Here is a 21,039-nt window from a genome sequence, read left to right on the forward strand (position 1 = left end):
TTAGCATAAAATCTGTTTTCGGTATCTTTTTTACAGAAATTATAAACGCTTTTGTTTTTGTTAGAACTGTTCGATTGGCATTGTTTCGCTCTCAACGGTGGAACAGAAAAACAATGAAAATTTATTTCATCTTTAGTCTCCTGATTTCACTGGACGTGGGATTAGTGGGTAAGTACCACTTATTTCTTCGCCGTGATGAAAAAAATAATGATATTTATCTACTCTACCTTCTTGCTTTACCTAGTGTAGCAAACAAATTTGTTTCTTTGCAGTCGATCTCAATTCCCGCTGTGACGCCAACAAAGCTGAAACTAGTGAGGCTTATATCGACTAATGGCAGATAAATCTACGTTATTCATTGAAACGTTAGCTTGCTTTTGGGAACCTACTTACTAGCAAAGGGGCGTAGTGCGCGAGCAATATTGCCACGTTCTGATCTTTCTCAGTATTCAATCATAATAGAAAACCACAAAGTGGTAATTAAAATACAGTACAAGCTCGGTAGCTCTCACGTGAATGGTACGGCACACTAGGATTTAATTCACAGACTCTAAAGTTCAAATCACCTTTTCAGCGTTATAAACAGCACATCAGAAAAGTGCTGTTCATGGCAATAACCCCTTAAAGTCGAAAATAGAGATTTTTTGGAACTGAAAACGTTGACGTTCCTCGACGTGAGAAGTTGCAATTATGATCACCAGAAAAGTTTGCACGACAAAATGGGCAAATTTGAATTGCAGAAAACGAAAAAGAGAATCCATCAAAGAAGACTTTCAGCAATTTTATGACTCCACCGTCCGTGATTTTCTTGTGTGATTTGCAAAATATTTGAGCTTACACCAGGTGTTCTCTTGGTGTAAATAAACCTTTACAGTATGATGACAGTTTAGGTTTGCTAAGTGGATTGGCAAGGAATCGACTTGGTTAATTCTTGCATTGTGCTTGTTAGTGGGCGTCAGAATATTTTCTACTAAAGACGTTGTTACACTAAGAAATGTTTTTTACAACTTGTTCCACAACAAACTGAATTTTGAGGAAACCTTCACGAAAGAAATTACCCAGCGTGATATCCCCTTTCATTAAAAACCGAATCATTGGATATAATGCAATTCCAGAGTTTGATTGGCTTGGCGGCCATGGGATATCGGCCATTATACCATGCCCGAGAAATAACGACCATTAATCGTCTTTTGGTCTTTCTTGTCAAATGAAATCAGCAAGATCTAGTAATAAATATTAATCTTGGTTTCTTTTCAATAAAACAAGTATTCCTCTCGCGCTTGTTGGATTTGAGATGATTACAACCCACGCGCGCTCGTGGAATAATTGTTAATCAACAATGGACAATTCCCGCATTTTCTTTTGCCGCCCTCGTAGTGCCTGCATGAAAAACCGCGGAAAAATATTCACTACCCGGTAATTTTTGGTGAAAATTGCGGCTCAGTTTTGTTGCGGGACAATTTGACTGGGGTAGCATCATCTTAAACGATGAAGGAAGGTTGATTTTTTAAACTAACATCTCTCGATTTTGCTGGTTTATGTTTTGGTTACAGATACTCTATCTACTGAGGGTGAAGAAGCTTTCTTTAGCACATTAAATCAGTTTAAGAAAGACAGAGAACAAGGTTTGAAGGAAACTGAGCCTGGTAAGTCAAGCATTTGGTGCGTATAATAATAAAAAAATAATTATAATCATAATCATAATTAATAGTTTTTATTTTTATCTTGTGACAAACACAACCAATCACAATTTAGAAAGCCGCTTAACAAATTGAAGTCGATTATTTTGTTCCCTTTTACGGAACGTTTATCAAATCCGACGGGATATATCATCTGATATCCACTATTTGATTTTTATATGATATTTCTCATCCATTGAAAGCCAGCATACAGAAATTAGACAATAACATGGTATTAGAGCGGTATATAAATTCCTCAAATTTTGTTGTATCAATGCGTGAGTTCCAGCCAAGACTGCGAAAACGCGATAACGTGTATATGTACTCATTGATCTTTTCTTACTCTGTTTCATTTTAATTCTCTCTGGATGCTTGCCCTTTAATTTAGTTATGTTAATCTCATTATTTTTCTTACTGCTAAAAATATCCATCTGCCCAATATCAAGGGATTTTTGTTCAAAACAGAGGCCATAGTTAGTTGCAGACTTTTAAATACAATAATTAAAATCACTTCAACGGAGTTTTGAATATTTTCGCTAAGGGAGTGGTTTTTGACACATTCTGTTGGTTATTTAACTGTCGCAAAAACAATAATTGGTAATAGTGATATTCAAAGGAAACGAACGGAAACTTAAAAAAAATTTCCATAAACGTAATAGGTGCTAATGACCAACAAATTCGGCTAAGGTACATTAGTTTCTGAGCCAGTTAATTTGGGAAAAAAATCCCGGGGGAATATCGAAAATCAGTAAGAACGATTTTTTAAAAGACTATATCCAAGAATAATAAATAATTGTTGTTCGATAGAACAAGAGTTGTCTAAATTACAACTGAATTTGAAGGTTTTTTGGCAGTAACTCTAATTAAAAATATGGCAGACAAATGTGAAATTTTTTAACACTATTCCTTTAATTGTAACACATGAGGTCATTGTCAAGTAACTACTACAATAATTTAAAAACTTATACTATACATATATTTATTACATCGCTTTGAGGGTAAAATACATGTAAAAAACGTATACCTTATTTTAACTAGCAGGAACCTTTTTATAATAAAAACCTACATCGGGTTTGAAAGTGATAAAAATTTTTATTTACAGAACAGTGTTCAATTTGTAAATCCGATCCAATCTACCCTTAGTCCTATACCGACTTATGAATTCTCCTGACTCAGCGTGGTGTGCACAAAATTCATGTTTTGGAAACTTGGTGTTGTACCAACGCAATATCACCCAGATTTTCTTACTTCTTGCCTCTCCTACTTGTTTAACTTGATAGTTTCAAAGTTTCTAACATTCAAAAAAAAAAAAAAGAAAAGAAAACAGCTATTACCACAGAACTAAAGTTGTGGGATTTGCTCATTAGGGCAGTGTTCAAATAGATGTTAACTTCAGTAATCTTTTCCATCACTGGTCTTTCTGTGATGAGCCAGATTTGGTTGTATAATTATGTTCAATTTCTGTGACAGTTTGTGATCCTAACTCCAGAAATGTACCTTGTTGCTCGCAGCGCAATTCAGTGTTCAACCTTATCAGAGAAGAAGTTACATTCAGTGTCTGGTTATCCAGTCTTGGTTGTACAATGTTTGGAGAACCTCTGTCCACTTTTCATTACAGTTTTGTGTCAAAGCAACTTGGATCGTCCTCATCTACGTTAAATGTGTTTTCGGTATCTCTTGAAATGACATCCTTGGATTCAGTGCTTGACTTCGTCATGTGAAACATCAGATGACTTGGTTCGCCAGCCAAACTCGGAAATTCCAGCTGCTCCAACTTTTTCGCTGTCTTGACAATCCCCGGAATAATTTTATCATAAGTTTTAAGTTCAACTATAACTTTGTTTTTCTCCAAGGGGTTGCTTAAGAACATCAACAGCGCTCGGCGAAATCGTTCAGTGCGAGCATAGTAAATAACAGAGTTGACCGCACAAGTAACAAGCAAAAAGAAAATATCAAAAAATAACAGCCAATGGTCATCTATTAACATGTTTTGAGCGATCAAAATACTTCGGGTCACGCCGGGCAGAATGCAAATAGTATAACAAGCTATGATGTAGCGGACTGTTTTCAACGCTTTAAGATCCTGAAAACGTTTCATTTTCAACCCTTGAAAACCTTTTCGAAAGGTAACGGTTTTTTTAATTTCTTGTGAGCTCAAAAAAGACACAATACAAAATAACATAAGAAAAGCTGGCAAAATAATCCTAGGGAATGGCATTACCCCGTTATCCTCATACTGTTGAACGTATTTGGCAATTGGGGCATTAGGACCCATGTCTTCAAACTCAGTATGAAAATAAATTATTGATCCAACGACAACTAAACCTATAAACCACTTAATAATGATAGTAACAAATATAATCTTCCTAGTTTTCCACGCAGTATACCTTACTCCGTGAGCTAAAGCCAAATAGCGATCTATGAATATGGTCGAAACAGACAAAACATTTTGAAAAAGACAACCTCTGCGAAGAAACAAGCAAATCATAGCAAGTGTTCTGCCTCTAAGAGCCGGCGACGGATACAGTTGATAACAAATAAACATCGGGATGTTGATAATTCCGTTCAAAAGGTCGGTTATCGCCATCTCAACGACGAAAATATTGGCATGAGTACGCAGATTTTTAAACTTCCAAACGATCGCGCAGATAAGAGAGTTACCTAACACCACCACAAACAGAAGGATTGCAAGAAAACTCGTTTGAATTATCAGTTCGTGTTCCCCTGGCGTCGGCAGCATCCTCCTTCTACCAGGACAACTCGCACCAGCTGGTACTGACTTTCCTCTTGGTATTGCCCAGTTAATGCCTATTTGGTTTTAGACTTTTTTGCCACCTCAGTACAAGACTACTTCTCTCACTGTTAAATAGTATTTGAACGAATCATCATTGCAACATCGTGTAATTTCCATCCTTCGACTCAACAATTTGTGATTGGTTAACACAGTTACTTTCATCTTTTGCCGTCAAGAATCCTTAAAACAGTAGCAAACACCAATGTCGCAAAATGCTATCTGTTTGAAGTAGCCGAGTCGAAAAAATGGAAATGATATTAATGTCAATTTGACGTCTATTTTGCCTCCCATTTTGTTAAGCTTAAATCTCTCTGTAATTTTTGCATTTTGATAAGAGTTTCTTTTTCTCCAATTTGAGCAAAGGCAGTGTTATAAGACAAATTTTCCAACCGTAAAAAAGTCCGTTAAATAAACTCTATAATTTTTTTTTAATTCCCCGTTCGCTGGATGTGCACTGTTCTGTTTGGTTCGTCAAGCCAGCGGCACACCCATCTTATGACGTAAAGAGACCTCAGAAAACTTCTTGCTGTTAACTGCCGAGCACGGATGTTTTTTAAACGTTTTTTTTTTTTTGAAGCTCACATGTTGTGATTTTGCTCTTTCATTATTTATTCAAGTATTTTTTCGCCAGTAAAACTAGATTTGCAATGATTATTATTTAGTCTCGTTTAATCTTTTACTTTAATACACCGTACTATAATTGGCTCGTTTAGTCACTCCCACATCGTGACGAAAAGGAACCTATGAAAACAATCACAAGCGGCAGCCGAAAGCAATTTTTTTTTTATAACGGCATGACACGGACTAGGTTTAACTAAAAAATAAACAACAACAATAGTCTAATAGACGCAAATTTAAGCTCAATTAAAGTGAGCTTGACTTTCAGAGAACTGTCTTCGAGCAACATCGGCGTATATTTTTGAGCAACTGAACAACATAACAACAACAACAACAATTTATTTATGAATTCAGTTTACACAAGGGGCTTGTCCCGCAAATAGCCACAAAGCTAGTTGAGGCGGGACAAGACGAGCCGAGAACATGATGGAAAAAAAAATTACAGTAAATTACAAACATGCTGGAAAAACAGAAAAAAAAAAACAACTTAACATAATAACGCAGATATAGATAAGGCTATGCATCTGAATTAAAGTAGATTAACGTAAATTAACGGTTAATTTATTGCATTCCGGCCCCAGTTGTTCAAAGAAGGATAATTTTATCTACTGGAGTACATTTGCTCCGCTGGATAGAGACCAGTATTCAGTGGATAAAGTTATCCGCTCTTTGAACAACTGGGGCCTGATTAGCTCATGTAGATTACCTCTGCTTGTGTTGAAAAAATCTATTAATAGCGGCTCGCTTTGAACTCCTTTTAAGTTAAAAAAACAACAACATTAGTCCAACAGGCGCGTACTGCGTGCAATCATTTCATTTTCTGATCCTTTAATAGCGAATTTTGGCTGCATGTTTGTTCTGCGATTTCAAAGGGCCACATCCAGCGATACAGTTTATTAAAACTAGCTCTTTGATAAAAAGACGCTTATTTTTCCTTGTCATTCTCCGAAAAAATTGTTGTTGGTGGTGTTGGGGGGGGGGGGGGGGGTCCTATTTTCCTTTGTTTCAGTCAAATCATGATTAAGAGACAGCACAGTCCAGAAATTGAAATTTGTCAATTTAAATTTAAATTTCTGTTAAAACAGAGCGAATGACTTCTCTTTCAAACAAAAATATTATCTTTCCACTTGCTGTGATCTTATTTAAGTTTTGATACCAAATTTCCATATGTTGTTACAGTAACCATTTGACCAAATGGACAACTGGTTTATCCTTCAAGCGTTCCTTTTTAATTTATGTACAGATTCGACATCACCAAAACTTCGCCAATTAATTTTACTTCCCTTCTGTTCTTGGATTAAAATTTCCACAGATTTTTACTTTTACGATTTGTTTTCATTTTCGTTCATATAAAAGGAACTCGCGCAAAAATTCCCTCGCTCATTGGTGCTAACTCCGTACCCTCTCAAACTCTCAATTTAGGACAAATCACCCTAGAGCCCAGGCCTAGTTATTTAGACTAAGCGCGTGGTTACCAAGAAGCTTTCAAGTGGCGAAGGCACACATCAGTTTGGAAACTTTAAACCCGAGAGGGAACATCTTTTACTTCAAATAGCGATTATAAACGTATACTACAAAGTTTAAGTTTAATGTTCTTTTATTTAATCCGGCAAAAAAGCATGTTTCCCGTAGCTCATGTTTCAATTTGTTTCCAGATTCTTCCGGAACAAATGACCCACTAGAGGACAAGTCCTGGTCTTTGTTGTCTTTGACAAAGAGATCTATCATCAGCATTAAACGTGAGTAGCATGTTAGCAATGCTTTCTACATTTGCCTTTAAACACCTGGCAAAGAGGGGAGTCCGATTAGGGAACTGGTCATAACAAGCTTGTTCGAAGAGGACCTACCTTGTATGGGGTAGGGGGGTTTTCGAAGACACCACTTATTTCATGAGCATTACCGACAAAATTTAATTGGCTTTAAAATTTGAGTTGACACAGAAGTATTCTGCTAGCAAGAGTCAGTATTGCTACATAAACAAAAGAAAAGTAAGGTTTGAATCTCATTGTCATTTTTTACTGCTGTATAGAGGGTTGGCTATGCAATAAAGACACCGTCTTTTGAGGTTGAGGAAAGGGGTGCAGGCAGAGGCCACCATCAATTTTGTAGTTTGGTGGGTCCTGTTTGAGTACATAGAGTAGTTTTGACAACTCCCATTAATCCTTTAATCCCCACGATCAACATACATATTCTCCTTACTTTTCTCTATATATTCCTTATGATACTAGCTGGGAGAATTTCTTTAAACACCAAGCAGGATCCAAACCTAAAAGGTGTCACTGGATTGGTGTCACAGTAATACCCATCTGGTTGGCCTTGCATCAGCTGAGATTCTATTAAAAACGCTACTTTTAATCACCTCTAATATCACTTACCTTTACAGCACAAAAGCAGTATCATAGAAAAGTTGTGTTCAGTAGCTTTCACTTGAATGGTAACACTTTAGGATTTAATCCATGGACTCAAAAGTTAAAACTGCTTTTAATTGAACAATAAACAGCACCACAGGAAAGTACTACATTTTACTCACAAGCTTTCTCCTTAGACTTCAAAAGTTAGAACCACTTTGTATAATATAATAAACAGCACCTCAAGAAAGTATCACAGATAAATTTCATTTGAATGTGTCGTTAAAGGATTTAATCCTCGACCTTCAAGGATAAAACCACTCTAGCAATAACCATAGCCTGTTCCAGGCGTTCAGCTGGGGGAAGAGGCGCGCAGAAAACTGCTGTGTGAACGAATGAGAATAGTTGTTCCTTGAATGGATACTCCAAAACAAGGCTGAACACCTTATGGTGTTTACATGATGTAGTATTCTTAATCGTGATAATCGTGATTACCCTATCGTAGAAGAGAACAGAAGCCTTTAAGTTAGCCAGGGAACTGAGAGAATAGAGCTCCATTTAGGAAGGGAACATCCGGTTAATTGTCATTTGTTGTTATGGCTAACTCTCTGGAATAAGTTAAAAATTTACCATTTTCGTCAGCCTGCCCCCTTTGGTCTAGTGAACATGGATAGGAGATATGAAGCAAATGACCCGATTTCGAGGTGTACCCTAATTTGATTTTTTAAACTTCTTTTACCGTTTGCAGTAAGATTTTTGTTGTGAAAGAATCATTAGGTGTCCAAACTTGTTTTGGAGTATCCATTCTAGTGACAGCCAACGATAGTTAGGTGGGACTTAGGAGAGAAGGCGAGAGAACGCCTTCCTCTCCCCAATCTTTTTTCGTTTCTTCGTGTATGTAATTACCCGCCTAGATTAGCAAATGCTACTTGTGGGTCCAGTGTTATTGTAAACTGTATTTAACTACAAAGATTGATAAAATTGAAAGTTGAAATTTTACTTTTGCGTCACTCACCACTTGAACGCCTTGGATAGGCTAACAAAACCATCTGTGGGTAACTTGGCTGTGGGAGTATAAGAATTAAGGAAGTTCTTTTTTGAAAGCGAACAAGATCCGCCTAAACCTGCCTGACAGCCTTCCCAAGGAAAATGCTACAGGACGAGTTGAAGTATACCATAATAATCAATGGGGAACAGTGTGTGATAAGGCCTGGGATCGCAATGACGCATTTGTCGTCTGCAATGAACTGGGACTAGTCAAGGCTATCCACGAGACCAAGAATGCCAAATATGGTCAGGGAGAAGGTCCCATTTGGCTCAGTAATGTGGACTGCAGTGGAGGAGAGAGTTCCTTGTTCAACTGTCCCCACCCTGGATGGGGAAATGTAGGCTCTTGTAAACATAGCAGCGATGCTGGGGTCAAGTGTCTGCAGACAGGTAAGAACAGATTTTGGTACGTAACACAAGCAGACAGTTGGTTGCCTTGTTTAAAACAGTTGTACCTTACGGTCGTGTCAATCTCGACGTTCCCGATTCTCCCAAAACATAAAACAAAACCTGAAAATAAAGGCTCTATATTGGCATTTTTTATTATTATTTTCTTTGAAAATAGGGATCTGCGAAATATTTCGCGAAACTGAAAGTCGTTCGAAAATTTATAAGAATAATTTCCTTCTTCTGGACCATTCTATCAGAAAGTCGTCAACATGGAAGTTCCTTTGCCAACAGGTTTTAATTAGTTATACTTTGTGCGTTTCTTTCTTTCGTGTTCTTTATTTCTCCTAGTAAGATTTAATTTCTTTGATCCAACTGAATGAAAACGTTTCGTACGTTTCACTGGGTGGGGCTTCCTTTTGGGTAAAACTCTAACAGCTAACTCCAGCTCAAGCATCGACACGAACGCGATAACTTTAGTAACCATGATCACTCCTGTCGGCTCATAAATCAGTTTTATTTTTCCCAGGTATACCTCGTTTGATTGAGGTCGGGTGCTACAAAGACGACAAGTCCAATCGGGCACTTCGTACTTTATTCGCATATCTTCGAAGGGAAATCGATTGGTATAACTTACGAAGCATGGTTACAAAATGCGCGGAAAGAGCCTGGCAACGAGGATTTAGGTATGGTAACCACCTTGTAAGCTAATCAATCATTTCAAAAAGCCTGAGACAGTTGTGGACCCGAAAGGGATTGTCGTTTGGAGGAAAGGGAATGCAGTTTTCAACAAGGCTACGTTCAGTTTATCATCAGACGCCAATAGGTTAAATTCAATGTTCACCAAAATATGACGGAATCACTTTACAGTGAACCATTAAATAAGGGTAAAGGGTCAACTGCAATGTTGATGAAAGCTTACCCTCTATTTACAATCGACAAATAGTGGGGAGCATGAACTTTCGGTGTAGTCTGATTAGGTTTGCACGACCTCTCCCCATTTTTCACATTTCTGACCACGTGATTAGTCACGTATTTTGCCTACGTTCAAGGGAAAATGAGGGTCCCTCGTTTTCTCTTGTAATGTTTTTTTTTTTTTTTTTTTTTCTCTTGTAATGTTACAACAGTTTGAATGTATTGTACCAAGCATAAAACTGAGCTTGCTTCATTCAAGTAAGATGCTGGTTACCAAGGCGACGTGGTGTCAGGAGTGGAACGGAGCTAAACCAAAGCGAAGCCTGTCGAAATAACCAAATCCAATTCAACCGTCACTTTCACAATGCTACGTGAATTGCCAAGTTTTTTTAAGGTTCGACGAGTTCAGTGTTCTCTTATGATATTTACTAATGCCAGCAATGTTTTCGCCAGTTTCCTCAGTCATTATTACGACCGTCTAAAGTTAAACAAAAGTTACGATAAAATTATTTCAAAAGTGAATAAACAAAATGCTGTACAATTTAAGCACAGGGGCATTGCTCTGATGTTATATAAAACATTCATACGACCTCATTTACATGCAAGGCAGAGTCCGTTGACAGTTGTTAGAGAGCCTGATCAACTCCTAAGAAGCTGCTATTGATTCAGATAACAATTCTCTTAGATACTTTGGGATTCAATTCTATGGAGAATGCTGGGGTGATCATGAAGCCGAATCACGGTACGCTATGCATGGTGAGGTAGACAAAAAAGACAAAGAGCAGAACTGCTTCGAAGGTTAGTGACCGGATGCTTGTTTAATCAGCTGCGGAAGGAAAGTAGATTCTCTTTGAAAGGCCTGCAACAAGTTTCAGAAATAGTGGAGGAGAGTCGACAATTCTATTAGTGTAAATGGTTTGAACCCAGAAGTCGTATCATAAGTACGTAAATTAAATTATGATCATCCGGGTGACTGTAGTCCTGAGAAGGACTGTTTGAGGTAACATTGACTGATGTTTCATACCATCTACTCCCGTTCCACAATTTACTTGACTCTGAAGATGACTTCTGCTCAGTCGAAACGTCAGTTAATGTCGCCTCAAACAGTCTTTCCCAGGACTATACTCACCCGTATGATCATAATTACGTACTTGATCCTATTGGTATTGCCCGCAAGGGAGGTACTCCTTGTTGTTGTGGTTGCGTTGTTTGGACTTCCACGGCTGCGTCAATTAGCTGATGGTCGATTATGTCCTTAAGTTCAAGTTTAGAGCTTTTTTGATCCTTAACTATCCTTTATTATCAATCGTGCGTTTAAAATACAATGGATTAAGTCTGATAATACCTTAACATAGTCAATTATACGTAAATAGTATTAGAATTAACCTTGTGTAAAAGATCTAAAGCTAACGGCTCTCTAACCACTTGGTATGGAAAGAAGGAATTAATGCTTCAATTACAAGTAGATATGCCAATAACCTCATTCCCTTATTTCAATGTTGCACCAAACACATTTAAAACCTTCATTTTCCAGAACCGTTTTGTTTAAGTCCGAACACAGGGCCGGGCGGATCACTACACAAAAGATTACGCGGAATTTCTAAGTTGTACCGCAAGCTCCCCAGAACTGTTGCGTTAGATCAGAGATGGATTTACGGTGCAACGTATTGTAGTTCTGCCAGATTTTAATACGTTCCTCTCCCTTGTCGATAAGGAACCGGCATGCACTGGGCCAACTTTGTTTACAAATTCGCGCCGTGGAGAGATCTGGGATGCTGGAAGGACAACACACGTGACCGGGCAGTACCTCAGTTACTCGTCAACCTGCGATCTGAAATTGACTGGTTCAACATCGGAAAAACCAGTAAGTCTAGAATAGCCCATTTTACAGTTGTGTGCTTAGTGTCCTGGCCTTGGATTGGTAGCGAGGCTGGGGTGACCTTGCTTTGATTCAAATCTCACTGCTTTTCGTATTTAGATCATGCTGTCCATATACTAGTTAGTTTCCATTTACATATGAAAAGGGGTGAGGTCACGCCAGCCTCGCTACCAATCAAAGGCCAGGTCACTAAAGAAACTTACCAGATTTATTCTCTTCTCATCTCTCAGTCGACAAGTGCTATCAGGCTGCAAAGAAGGCTGGGAAGGAGTATTTTGCAGTGCAATTTTACGCAGAATGCTGGGTAGCTGATGATGGCTCGTCTTACATGAAGCATGGACCGAGTGTGGCTTGCTGGAGTGGGGTGGGGAAAGCAAATACTAACTACGTGTATAAAATAGAGTGGTAATTACATGGTAAGCACGTCTGTGATAGCGTAAAGTGTAGAACACCTTAATTTCAGTGATTTTAAAAGATTTATATAAGTGATGTTCTTGTATAGATCAAGTGAAACGATCGTTGACGATGTGACAAGATAGAGTGTTAATTGTCTGAAACTTTATCCCAAATGTAACTATTGCATGATTTCCGTACCGATAAAAATTTCTCCCTGTAAAAGCACAGGATGATTTTCTCGTGAATTACAAAAAATAAAACTGATCAGGGAAAGAAGGATACCGTTGTCCTTGTCTGAGTTATTTAGCTCGAATTCCATCCACCTGTTAAGAGGTAACAATTCTGGAGAAAGCGTCACCTTTTGCACAACCAAACATCATATCTAATCCTGACTTGGCTTACGCTAGTTTTCCCGCGAAATGGCACCGGCTGCCTGATGCTTTCCCGCGCTAGGCACCAGCCGTCGACGTTACAGTTTTGAGTTCCAATTGCCCATACCGGACTCAAATCTTAACTGTGGACGAGTTCTTGAATTTTCATTTCATCAGAACTTGGAGTCCATAGCAAGAAAGGTTATATTACAATTAGTCAGTTTACCAAGTTTGAGGTTCTGTCGTTAGACTTGCAAAATTGGAAAACTTAGAGAGTTTGTATGGATTTGGGGAACGCCATCTCTGTCTCAGAATTAGTCATTTGTACGGAATTTGGGCGACATTTCACAGGTCACAGCCTGGTTACTACACAATGAAACATAACCCAAATTTTTATGTGATCTTTCTGGCGACGGGATTCATTACTTCATATGACGCAATTTGAAGAATGCATCGGAACAAGGAACTGGTTATCAGTTATGACTGGTCAGATACGAAAAGTTTAGCTTATTGTTATGTCGAAGGCAGTCGAACGTTGGAAAAACGCTCTAACAAACAATTTCCAGCTCTTTGTTAAGGATACGATACCTTAAACAAACACGACTTAATGATTTGTTTTGTTTTATTTTATTTCATAGAAAGTTAATTCAGGCCCCTCTGGATATCAGCCTCGTTGCTGAATGGGTCACCCTTGCAAAATAAAGTTTTACCTTACCTTACCTAATTCAAACTAGCTCATGTTGAATGAAATGCACAGGGTTCGTGCTAATAGACCCATTCGGCTAACGCAATGTTGTACCCAATTCAGATCGCCCGGGTTTAGGATTCTTTGTTTATTGCATTTGCATTATAACGTAGCATTCACATTTAAATGATATGGAAATACTTAGAACAAAACATTTTATGCCCAAAGGATTTAAATTGGGTACAACATTGCGTTAGCCGAATGGGTCTATTGCATGATTACATATGTTTTTGGTTGCTTAGGAAACAAAGTCAGATATCAAGAAAACCCCGGCTTTTATCGATCTCTTACTGACTCTTTCGCCTATTACAAGACTGTTACTTACGTCCATTGGTATAGGCATAACATAACAACCTAGTAGAATCTAATATCGTCACATGCTCTTGTATAAACTCGCTGCGTTTTAAGGTACAGGGTTCATGACCCGTGACTGAGGGGTAAAAGGGGAGTTTTTCAACAACAAAACAAGAAGCTTCTCAGGTCGCTCTTTTGTTTGTAACATAATTTTTCAAAAGGTCTTCACTGTGCACATTTTCGCTATTCTCCATCTTGAGATATGTTGAGATAGTCATCTGTCTATTTATATAAAATATTTTTTCCATTTTACAGGTATTTATGTTTTCTTTAGTTTTGTTAATAGTGTCCCTAAAATGTAGCCGTATATATATACCAATTCATACCAGAGAAAATACTAAACCATGACACTATGGAGACAGTTCCAAGGCAAAAGATTATACGGGTTACATTAAGATTCTAAGTATCAACCTCTAATCTCTCTTAGTGTAAAGACAATCGCAATGAAAACGGCAACACTTTTACGTGACATAAATTACACATGGAGGCGTTTTGAAAGGGTATCGCCATGAATGCTGATTCTTTGTATCCTTTGTCATTTGGCGTGATATTCACTGAACGAGTTGCTTACAAAGGGTGTAATAATTCAAATGGGAACCACCCAAACAATGTAATCAGCATCTAAAAGAACGACATTGTTTGTGGTCAGAAAAGTGCTTTCTTTATATCTAAGTACCTTGTTCACACATAAATTGCCACCTGGAGGGGATACCATTCACTCTTAACTGTAACTCAGGTAAGTAGCATCAACTCAGAAGGAGGTTTAGAAAGAACCAGTTATTTTTCCTCGTTCTCCGGTAAGTTTTCACTTTTTTGCATTTATTTCTGCTTGTCTTGATTCTTCTTTTCTTTTCAATTCTAACCACAGAGTCCTGGTCTATTCTCATCAAGAAAAATAGTTTAAAAGGCCCAAACGAAAATACCCGTAAAATTTTGGAAATCTATAGAGCTTATTTAGGGTGTGTTACACGGCGAATCCTTCCCCAGGCCATTAATTTCTAATGCCAGCTACTTTTTTTTTTTTGCCTTGCTCATCCCCACTGCAATTTCTTTGTCAGCTCTGTAAGCCTCCTATTAATGCGTTATTATTACTTTTTACCACCTTCTTAGATTAGTACTTTGCTATTTTCGGGTGATATAGAATTATCATAGATATTGCGAAGTGATAAATAAATTTAAAGTTGAAGTTTCGGTGCTGATTAAATTTGAGACGTGTTTTTCTGCTGAAATGTGGATGAATGATTCGCGGCGACAGTGGACCGGCGCGTTAATGCTATATCTTAAATTTCTATAAAATTATAAAATCTAGTTACGTAAAATGGCCATGATATTTAGGAAACACTTGTTTTCAAACCTTTTGATGATTTAACTTTAGCATTCCAGGCAGGATCATGGACCGGATTGTGTATATTTCCGTCTTGTTGTTCCTGATTGTGAAAATGGAGGCTCTTGGAGTAGACAGTAAGTGATCCATTGAGCACATTGATCACCCTCCCATTGAAATGATTTCGTAGAAAAGATGACTGAAATTTTACCTTAAATGTAGTCTCAGGCGCCAGCAGTTTTAATCCATGTTTGGCCCACAATATGAACCTTACCTTGTTAATATCAATGACATCATAGGAAATCCATTTAGGTGGCCTTCAATAGACAAGTACATTTTCTCCAACAAAAACAAGTTTTTGATCAGGCCACTTGTCACAACAGTCAAGTATTGGTGTGGTGGTTTAGTGGTTACCACTTCTGACTTCCATCCGGGGAATGAACAACCCTCTTTATAAAACAAGGGAAAACGTCGCCATTTGGAAAACTATCATAGATCGTCAGCAACAGGTTGTAGCAGCTTATCCTGTTGAATTTGATGGCAGCATAGGGCTGAAACCTTGGGGTGAGGGGGTACTCGTATAATTTTTAACTGGGGGTTGTGAGGCTGGGACTCTGAGAAACTTAACCTATACTAGACTACCTTTATTTTGCAACCCTATTCTAGAGTAAACACCAAAAATCCGTACCCTATCTTAGACCTATTTCCGATTTTTAAATGTCATTTACCGGGAAACTTTCTCAGACTAAATTCTTCAAGCAACTAATTAGTTTCACAGAAAATGATACCCTATTGTAGACCACAACTCTCTGATTTCTAAACCCTATTTGAGAGTAAACTCGCTGAAAACCCTAGCCTTCACAGCGGCACATACCTGAATAGCTCACATATGGGAGTACAACCCTGGGGGCTAAAACTCTCTCTTTCCAACGCAATTCTTATTGCAAGATGCCTGACTTCATTCCGAGATAGCTGCTCGGTCTTTATCTCAGCATGATTCAAGTTTTCCCTCCGGGTTTTTATGGGGATATTCCACTCTTTTGAATCCCTTAAGAAGTCCAGTGAACAAGTACGATACTTTCTGAGCTCTTTGCGCGTGGCATGACCACCCACCACCATGGTGGGGAGTTGTAACGTCCGACGACCAGGGTGCAATCAGCCAATTAAAATATAGTTATTTTTCCAAGTATGTAATAATAAACGTAATTTAATCATTCTATACCTTACTCATCAAGTTCCAGATCCCGTTGCCTTTTTCCCTCTGAATGTCAAATATGGCACCAAGGAAATCAAAGATCGATCGCCCCAAGGCGTCCCCCATGGAGTCAATCTGGCCCCAGGACCTGACGGACAAGCTGACGGCTCTTATGAGTTTCATGGAAACAAGGATAGCTACATCGAGTTTCCCAACAGTGAAGGGGGAGCTTTGGACGTGTTTCAACACTCTATGACGATGCTGTGTTGGGTGTACTATGACGGCATGGATGGGCCTCTGTTCGTTTATTCTCCAGACGAATACAACTTTGGAGTTAACCTGTTAGCATTTGAAGGAAAGCTTTATTCCCGCTTCCGATATCGAAATTATGCTGCTCCGACTCGTTTCCTGTGGAATACGCCCATAGCAGGTGGATGGAAGTTTGTCGGCGCAACCTACGAGCGTTCTTCTGGGGAAGCAAAGTTGTGGGTCGATGGAGTTGCGGTCCAGACGGTAAATATGGGAGCTGGAATTAACCTGGGTACACAGTCTAACGCCAGAATGGGAGCTAGTTTAGTTGAAAGCTTAGATTTCTTCAAAGGAAAGATCACCAAGATGCGAATTTATAATGTTGCTTTGACGCAGGAACAAATACAAGAAATCCAAGGTAAGAATGCGTTGTTTCGTTTCTCTTCCAGGGAGAAAATTAAGCTGAGAAAAGGCTGAAAATGTTCAAGCAACGTCGTCAAAAACATGTGCAGTTTTGACCAAGAGATAGCAAATTCCCAGTGTAATAAACAATTTGTTTAATGTCTTGATTGAGCACTTTCTTCCCATTTTCTACTTTGAAACTTATTTTTAATGAATACCCTGAGTTCTTGCTTGTCTGTGGTAGTGACTAACTAGAAAGCCGAAGTTACTTTAATCCATATACACATTTTATTTTGTTTTCATTGTGTAACCTTTGACGAAAAATAAAATTCGCGTAACTGACCTATTTGGGTTTTCGAATTGGCCACTGTCACTTACAGGAAACTTTACTTTTCACAATGTATAAGTAGAAAATGGTAACGCGTGCCAAAGCAAGTTAAATTTGGGTAAAAATCGCAAATAATGTAAACAACTATAATTTTGAAAAACTTGTCGTTTATCCCGTTTTGTTTCCTTTTTTTGAAAATAGAAATTAAAAGTGGGTGATTTTTCTCGTTTTTACGGTTTCATGGCGAGAAAGAAAATAATGGGAGGCGGAATTTTCTCTCTGTCTTTCTTTCTCTCTGTGCTATCTTGGAGTATGGAACAGCCTGGTAGTATTAAGAATTATCACACGAATGCGCGTTGGATATTACTTGTAGATGATACATAGCCAACGAGACGTGTAAGATAAGATAAGATAAGATAAGATAAGATAAGATAAGATAAGATAAGATAAGATAAGATAAGATAAGATAAGATAAGATGAGATAAGATAAGATGAGATAAGATAAGATAAGATAAGATAAGATAAGATAAGATGAGATAAGATAAGATAAGATGAGATAAGATAAGATGAGATAAGATAAGATAAGATAAGATAAGATGAGATAAGATAAGATAAGATGAGATGAGATAAGATAAGATAAGATAAGATAAGATAAGATAAGATAAGATAAGATAAGATAAGATAAGATAAGATAAGATAAGATAAGATAACTTTATTATATCACGTTCAGGATATCTGTAATAGCGCCGAGTTGGCTATAACCACCCCATATCCAACGCGCCTCAGTGGAATAATTCTTTGTCAAAAACAATCAAGAAATATTGCTGATTTCGCTTTGCAAGAACAACCAGAAGGCAATTTAACTAACAGTCGCTTTTCCTTGGGCATGGTATAATGGCTCATATACCATGGCCGCTAAGCCAATCAAATCCTTGGAATTGCATTATACAATGATCCAGTTTTTAATAATCATTAATGATAACTTCTTCTTCCTTTCTCCATAAGGAGTCGACATGCCCTCGGCGGACAAGAAGCCGTGGGAGGCCATGGGATGTTGGAGAGAAAAGAAACGCGACAAAGCATTTCCGCTGTTCCTCGTCAACTTACGAAAGAAATTTGACTGGTCTGACGTCGAGAAAGCCAGTAAGTCCCGGATGCTGGTCATTCTGTGCTGTCTTTTCTGTGATGTTTAATTTTCTTAGGAGTTGCAGAAGTTTTAAACTATAATGGAACACGTTAGCATATTTGCATATTGCAATAAGGACATTTACGTGGTCAATGTAAAGAGCAGGAATGATAAATTCTTCGTGGGTTCGTTTCCTACCAACTCTCAGCACTTTATGTCTTAAGTTTAAATTACGGATGAATGATATTAATTCATACTTTTGGGTAGCTAAAGGCAAAACCTATGTGGAAATAATAATAATAATAATAATAATAATAATAATAATAATAATAATAATAATAATAACAATTATAGTAATAATAATAATAATAATAATAACATTAATAATAATAATAGATATTCCGCTTGCTAACGACTTGACGAACTCGAAACTGCTGCTCTATTCTGTACGTTGAGATTAAAGCTAAAAAAGAGTCGCCTTTTTCGTGGTGCTGGCTCTTCCGAAATTTACCAGATTTATTATTTTTGTCATCTCTTAGTTGACACGTGCTATCAGGCTGCAAAGAAGGCTGGGAAGGAGTACTTTGCTCTGACCTTTTATGGCATTTGCCGGGGAGCTGACGGTGACTCGTACAAGAAGCATGGACCAATCAAAGCTTGCAAAAAGGGAGTGGGCAGAAAAAGGTCTAACTTCGTTTACAAAGTATTGGTATAACTTGGTAAGTAAGGCTAAAACTTAACAAGGCCAGCAAAAAAGACCCTTTACCGCTTAAAACAAACATTTTTAATGTTATTAGAGAGGTTAAGACTTACTTTTACGGCAAATGGCAAATGGCAGAAATGACCACGTGACTATGTTTATCCTATATTTGCCGCTCGCTGTTTTCAGTTTTTCAGTAAAATTGAGTAGTTTTGCATTAGCATCAAACGCCACAATTAGTTTGCACTATTATCATCTTTGTACTCTTTATTTCAAGAAAACATAAACGCGAATCTTAAGCCGTTGCCGTTTGCCGTAAACGCGATTCTCAATCTCTCTATTATTAGTTTCCCTAGCTTTCTTCTGTCCTTTATTGTTTCCAAATTACTTGTTTAAGAACCAACACAATGGCAAAGAATCATGCATCATCAATATCATCATTATCACCATCATCATCATCATCATCATCATCATCATCATCATCATCATCATCATCATCATCATCACCATTATCATATTTATCATCATCATTATTACTATTATCATTATTATCATCATCATCATGATCTTTATCATTATCGTCATCGTCATCATCACCATTATCGTCATCATTATCATTGTAGTCGTCTTCCATGTTCCTCTCGTCAGCTCTGGTGTCTCCTGTTATATTTTCAAGCCATCAAGTCCCAGTAGTGACCAGCATTTAATTTCTCCCATCATTACCACATACAAGTCATGAAAAAAAAAACATATGATCACGAAAGCTAAATTGTGTTGATGTTCAAACAAATTCTTCCAACTATTACCAATAAAACAAGAAGGTAATAGAAAGGAGAATGTAAATGTTGAAATTGTCCAACGGAGGTGGGGTAATCCATAATCCTATTCCAGACCAAATTAAATTTATTTAATTTTATTAACTTTTAAACCAAGGGCACACAACAATGATTCCTTAGATAATCTAAGACTTTTCTTTGCCACCACCCTTTAATCCGTTGGCTTATGAAATTCGATGCTTGTTTACGTTCAGATCTAAAACATCTAAATTGTTCCTCTTTATTAAGCCCAAAGTCCCAAACCCTAGTTCACACCAAAATGGCCCAAAAGCCATTCCCTTGTAACTACACATTCCGGCATTGTTTATGTGAGGGAGCACCCCCCGTGGGAGCTGTAATTTGGGGAACAACTTGAAGCACGGGATCTGATGAGAGGTGGGAAGTCATCTGCCCAACAATTCCAGGAAGATCGAGCTTTCGCGCCATTGGAAGGCCAGCAGTACTTATATGTATCAACTATTCCATTCCTTGTAAAGGGTAAACTATGCTAGTGTCTTTTTTAAACTTATGGTAGATTTATAAAAGTGATGTTCCTTATTTTCTTTTCTTGTTCAGGTAAACGGGGTAAAATGAAAACTTCACAATCTGGGAAGACAAAGAATTTAGTGTCTTAGAATTTCAATTTTATCTTAAATGTGAATGTCGATTTATCTCCGTACAGGTAAAAACTGTACACTGTATAAGAACAAGGTGATGGGTTCCTCATAAGAAATAAAACTGAGAAAGGGATGCCGTTTCTTGTTTTGATTGTTTGTTCGTTTGGTTTTGGCTTGGAATTCTTTCAAACCCAAAACCAGTCCTGAGTTTCACAGGTTTGCCCGCGCTTGGAACCAGTTTTCTTAGGTCCTCCCGCGATTGAAACCGGTTCCCCGTGATTGGCCTCACAGCAATCAAACATACTACGCGTGCGCAATCGTGACCGCTTTGTAGCCGAGAAATTCCAACAAAATATTTGAGAAAGTTGGTTTGCGGTTTGCTTCGAGCTAAAAGATAAGGCCGTTGCTGAAAAGTTAAGCTTTGAACGTCCAGTGCCGGTAAGAAATCTTGTCTTTGTTTACCTCTATTTATACCTTCTCTCATCTCGTTTTGCAAGCGGAGAAAATTGTCTCTGAACATCGAGTGCTGTTAAATGGCCTCTGTGTTTCAGATAACAGCTTGTTTTGCCTTTTTTAATTTATTGCGAATATTTAATTTGCATGACGGCGATAATAGGGCGGAATAAGTAGTAATGTATAGATTCCCAAGAATATTTCATTCATAAATCGATTCAACGTTCACTACCGCCGCCTCGAAAGTCACTGAAGCTGCTAAGTCGTGCGCATGCTCAGCCGTTTGACCGCTGTGAA

General features: G+C 37.9%; 2 protein-coding genes across 2 annotated transcripts; both read left to right on the plus strand.

The window, feature by feature from the left end:
• The first annotated feature begins 46 nt into the window (after positions 1-46).
• LOC146449401 (uncharacterized) lies at positions 47-12,342 on the plus strand. The gene is made up of 8 exons (XM_085101324.1): positions 47-168; positions 1,554-1,646; positions 6,747-6,830; positions 8,544-8,876; positions 9,403-9,559; positions 10,474-10,586; positions 11,503-11,652; positions 11,898-12,342. The coding sequence occupies exons 1-8, from the start codon at positions 114-116 to the stop codon at positions 12,074-12,076; spliced, it is 1,164 nt and encodes a 387-aa protein (XP_084957450.1). The 5' UTR covers positions 47-113; the 3' UTR covers positions 12,077-12,342.
• A 1,072-nt stretch (positions 12,343-13,414) lies between these two features.
• On the plus strand, positions 13,415-20,422 carry LOC146449402 (uncharacterized). Its single transcript, XM_085101325.1, has 6 exons — positions 13,415-14,330; positions 14,909-14,994; positions 16,093-16,719; positions 18,037-18,174; positions 18,697-18,876; positions 20,249-20,422. Exons 2-5 carry the CDS (start codon positions 14,925-14,927, stop codon positions 18,870-18,872), a joined length of 1,011 nt encoding a protein of 336 aa, XP_084957451.1. The 5' UTR covers positions 13,415-14,330; positions 14,909-14,924; the 3' UTR covers positions 18,873-18,876; positions 20,249-20,422.
• The last annotated feature ends 617 nt before the right edge of the window (positions 20,423-21,039 follow it).

This window comes from Pavona decussata, unplaced genomic scaffold, assembly GCF_977016875.1.
Source record: "Pavona decussata unplaced genomic scaffold, jaPavDecu1.1 SCAFFOLD_602, whole genome shotgun sequence".
Classification (NCBI taxonomy): domain Eukaryota; kingdom Metazoa; phylum Cnidaria; class Anthozoa; order Scleractinia; family Agariciidae; genus Pavona; species Pavona decussata.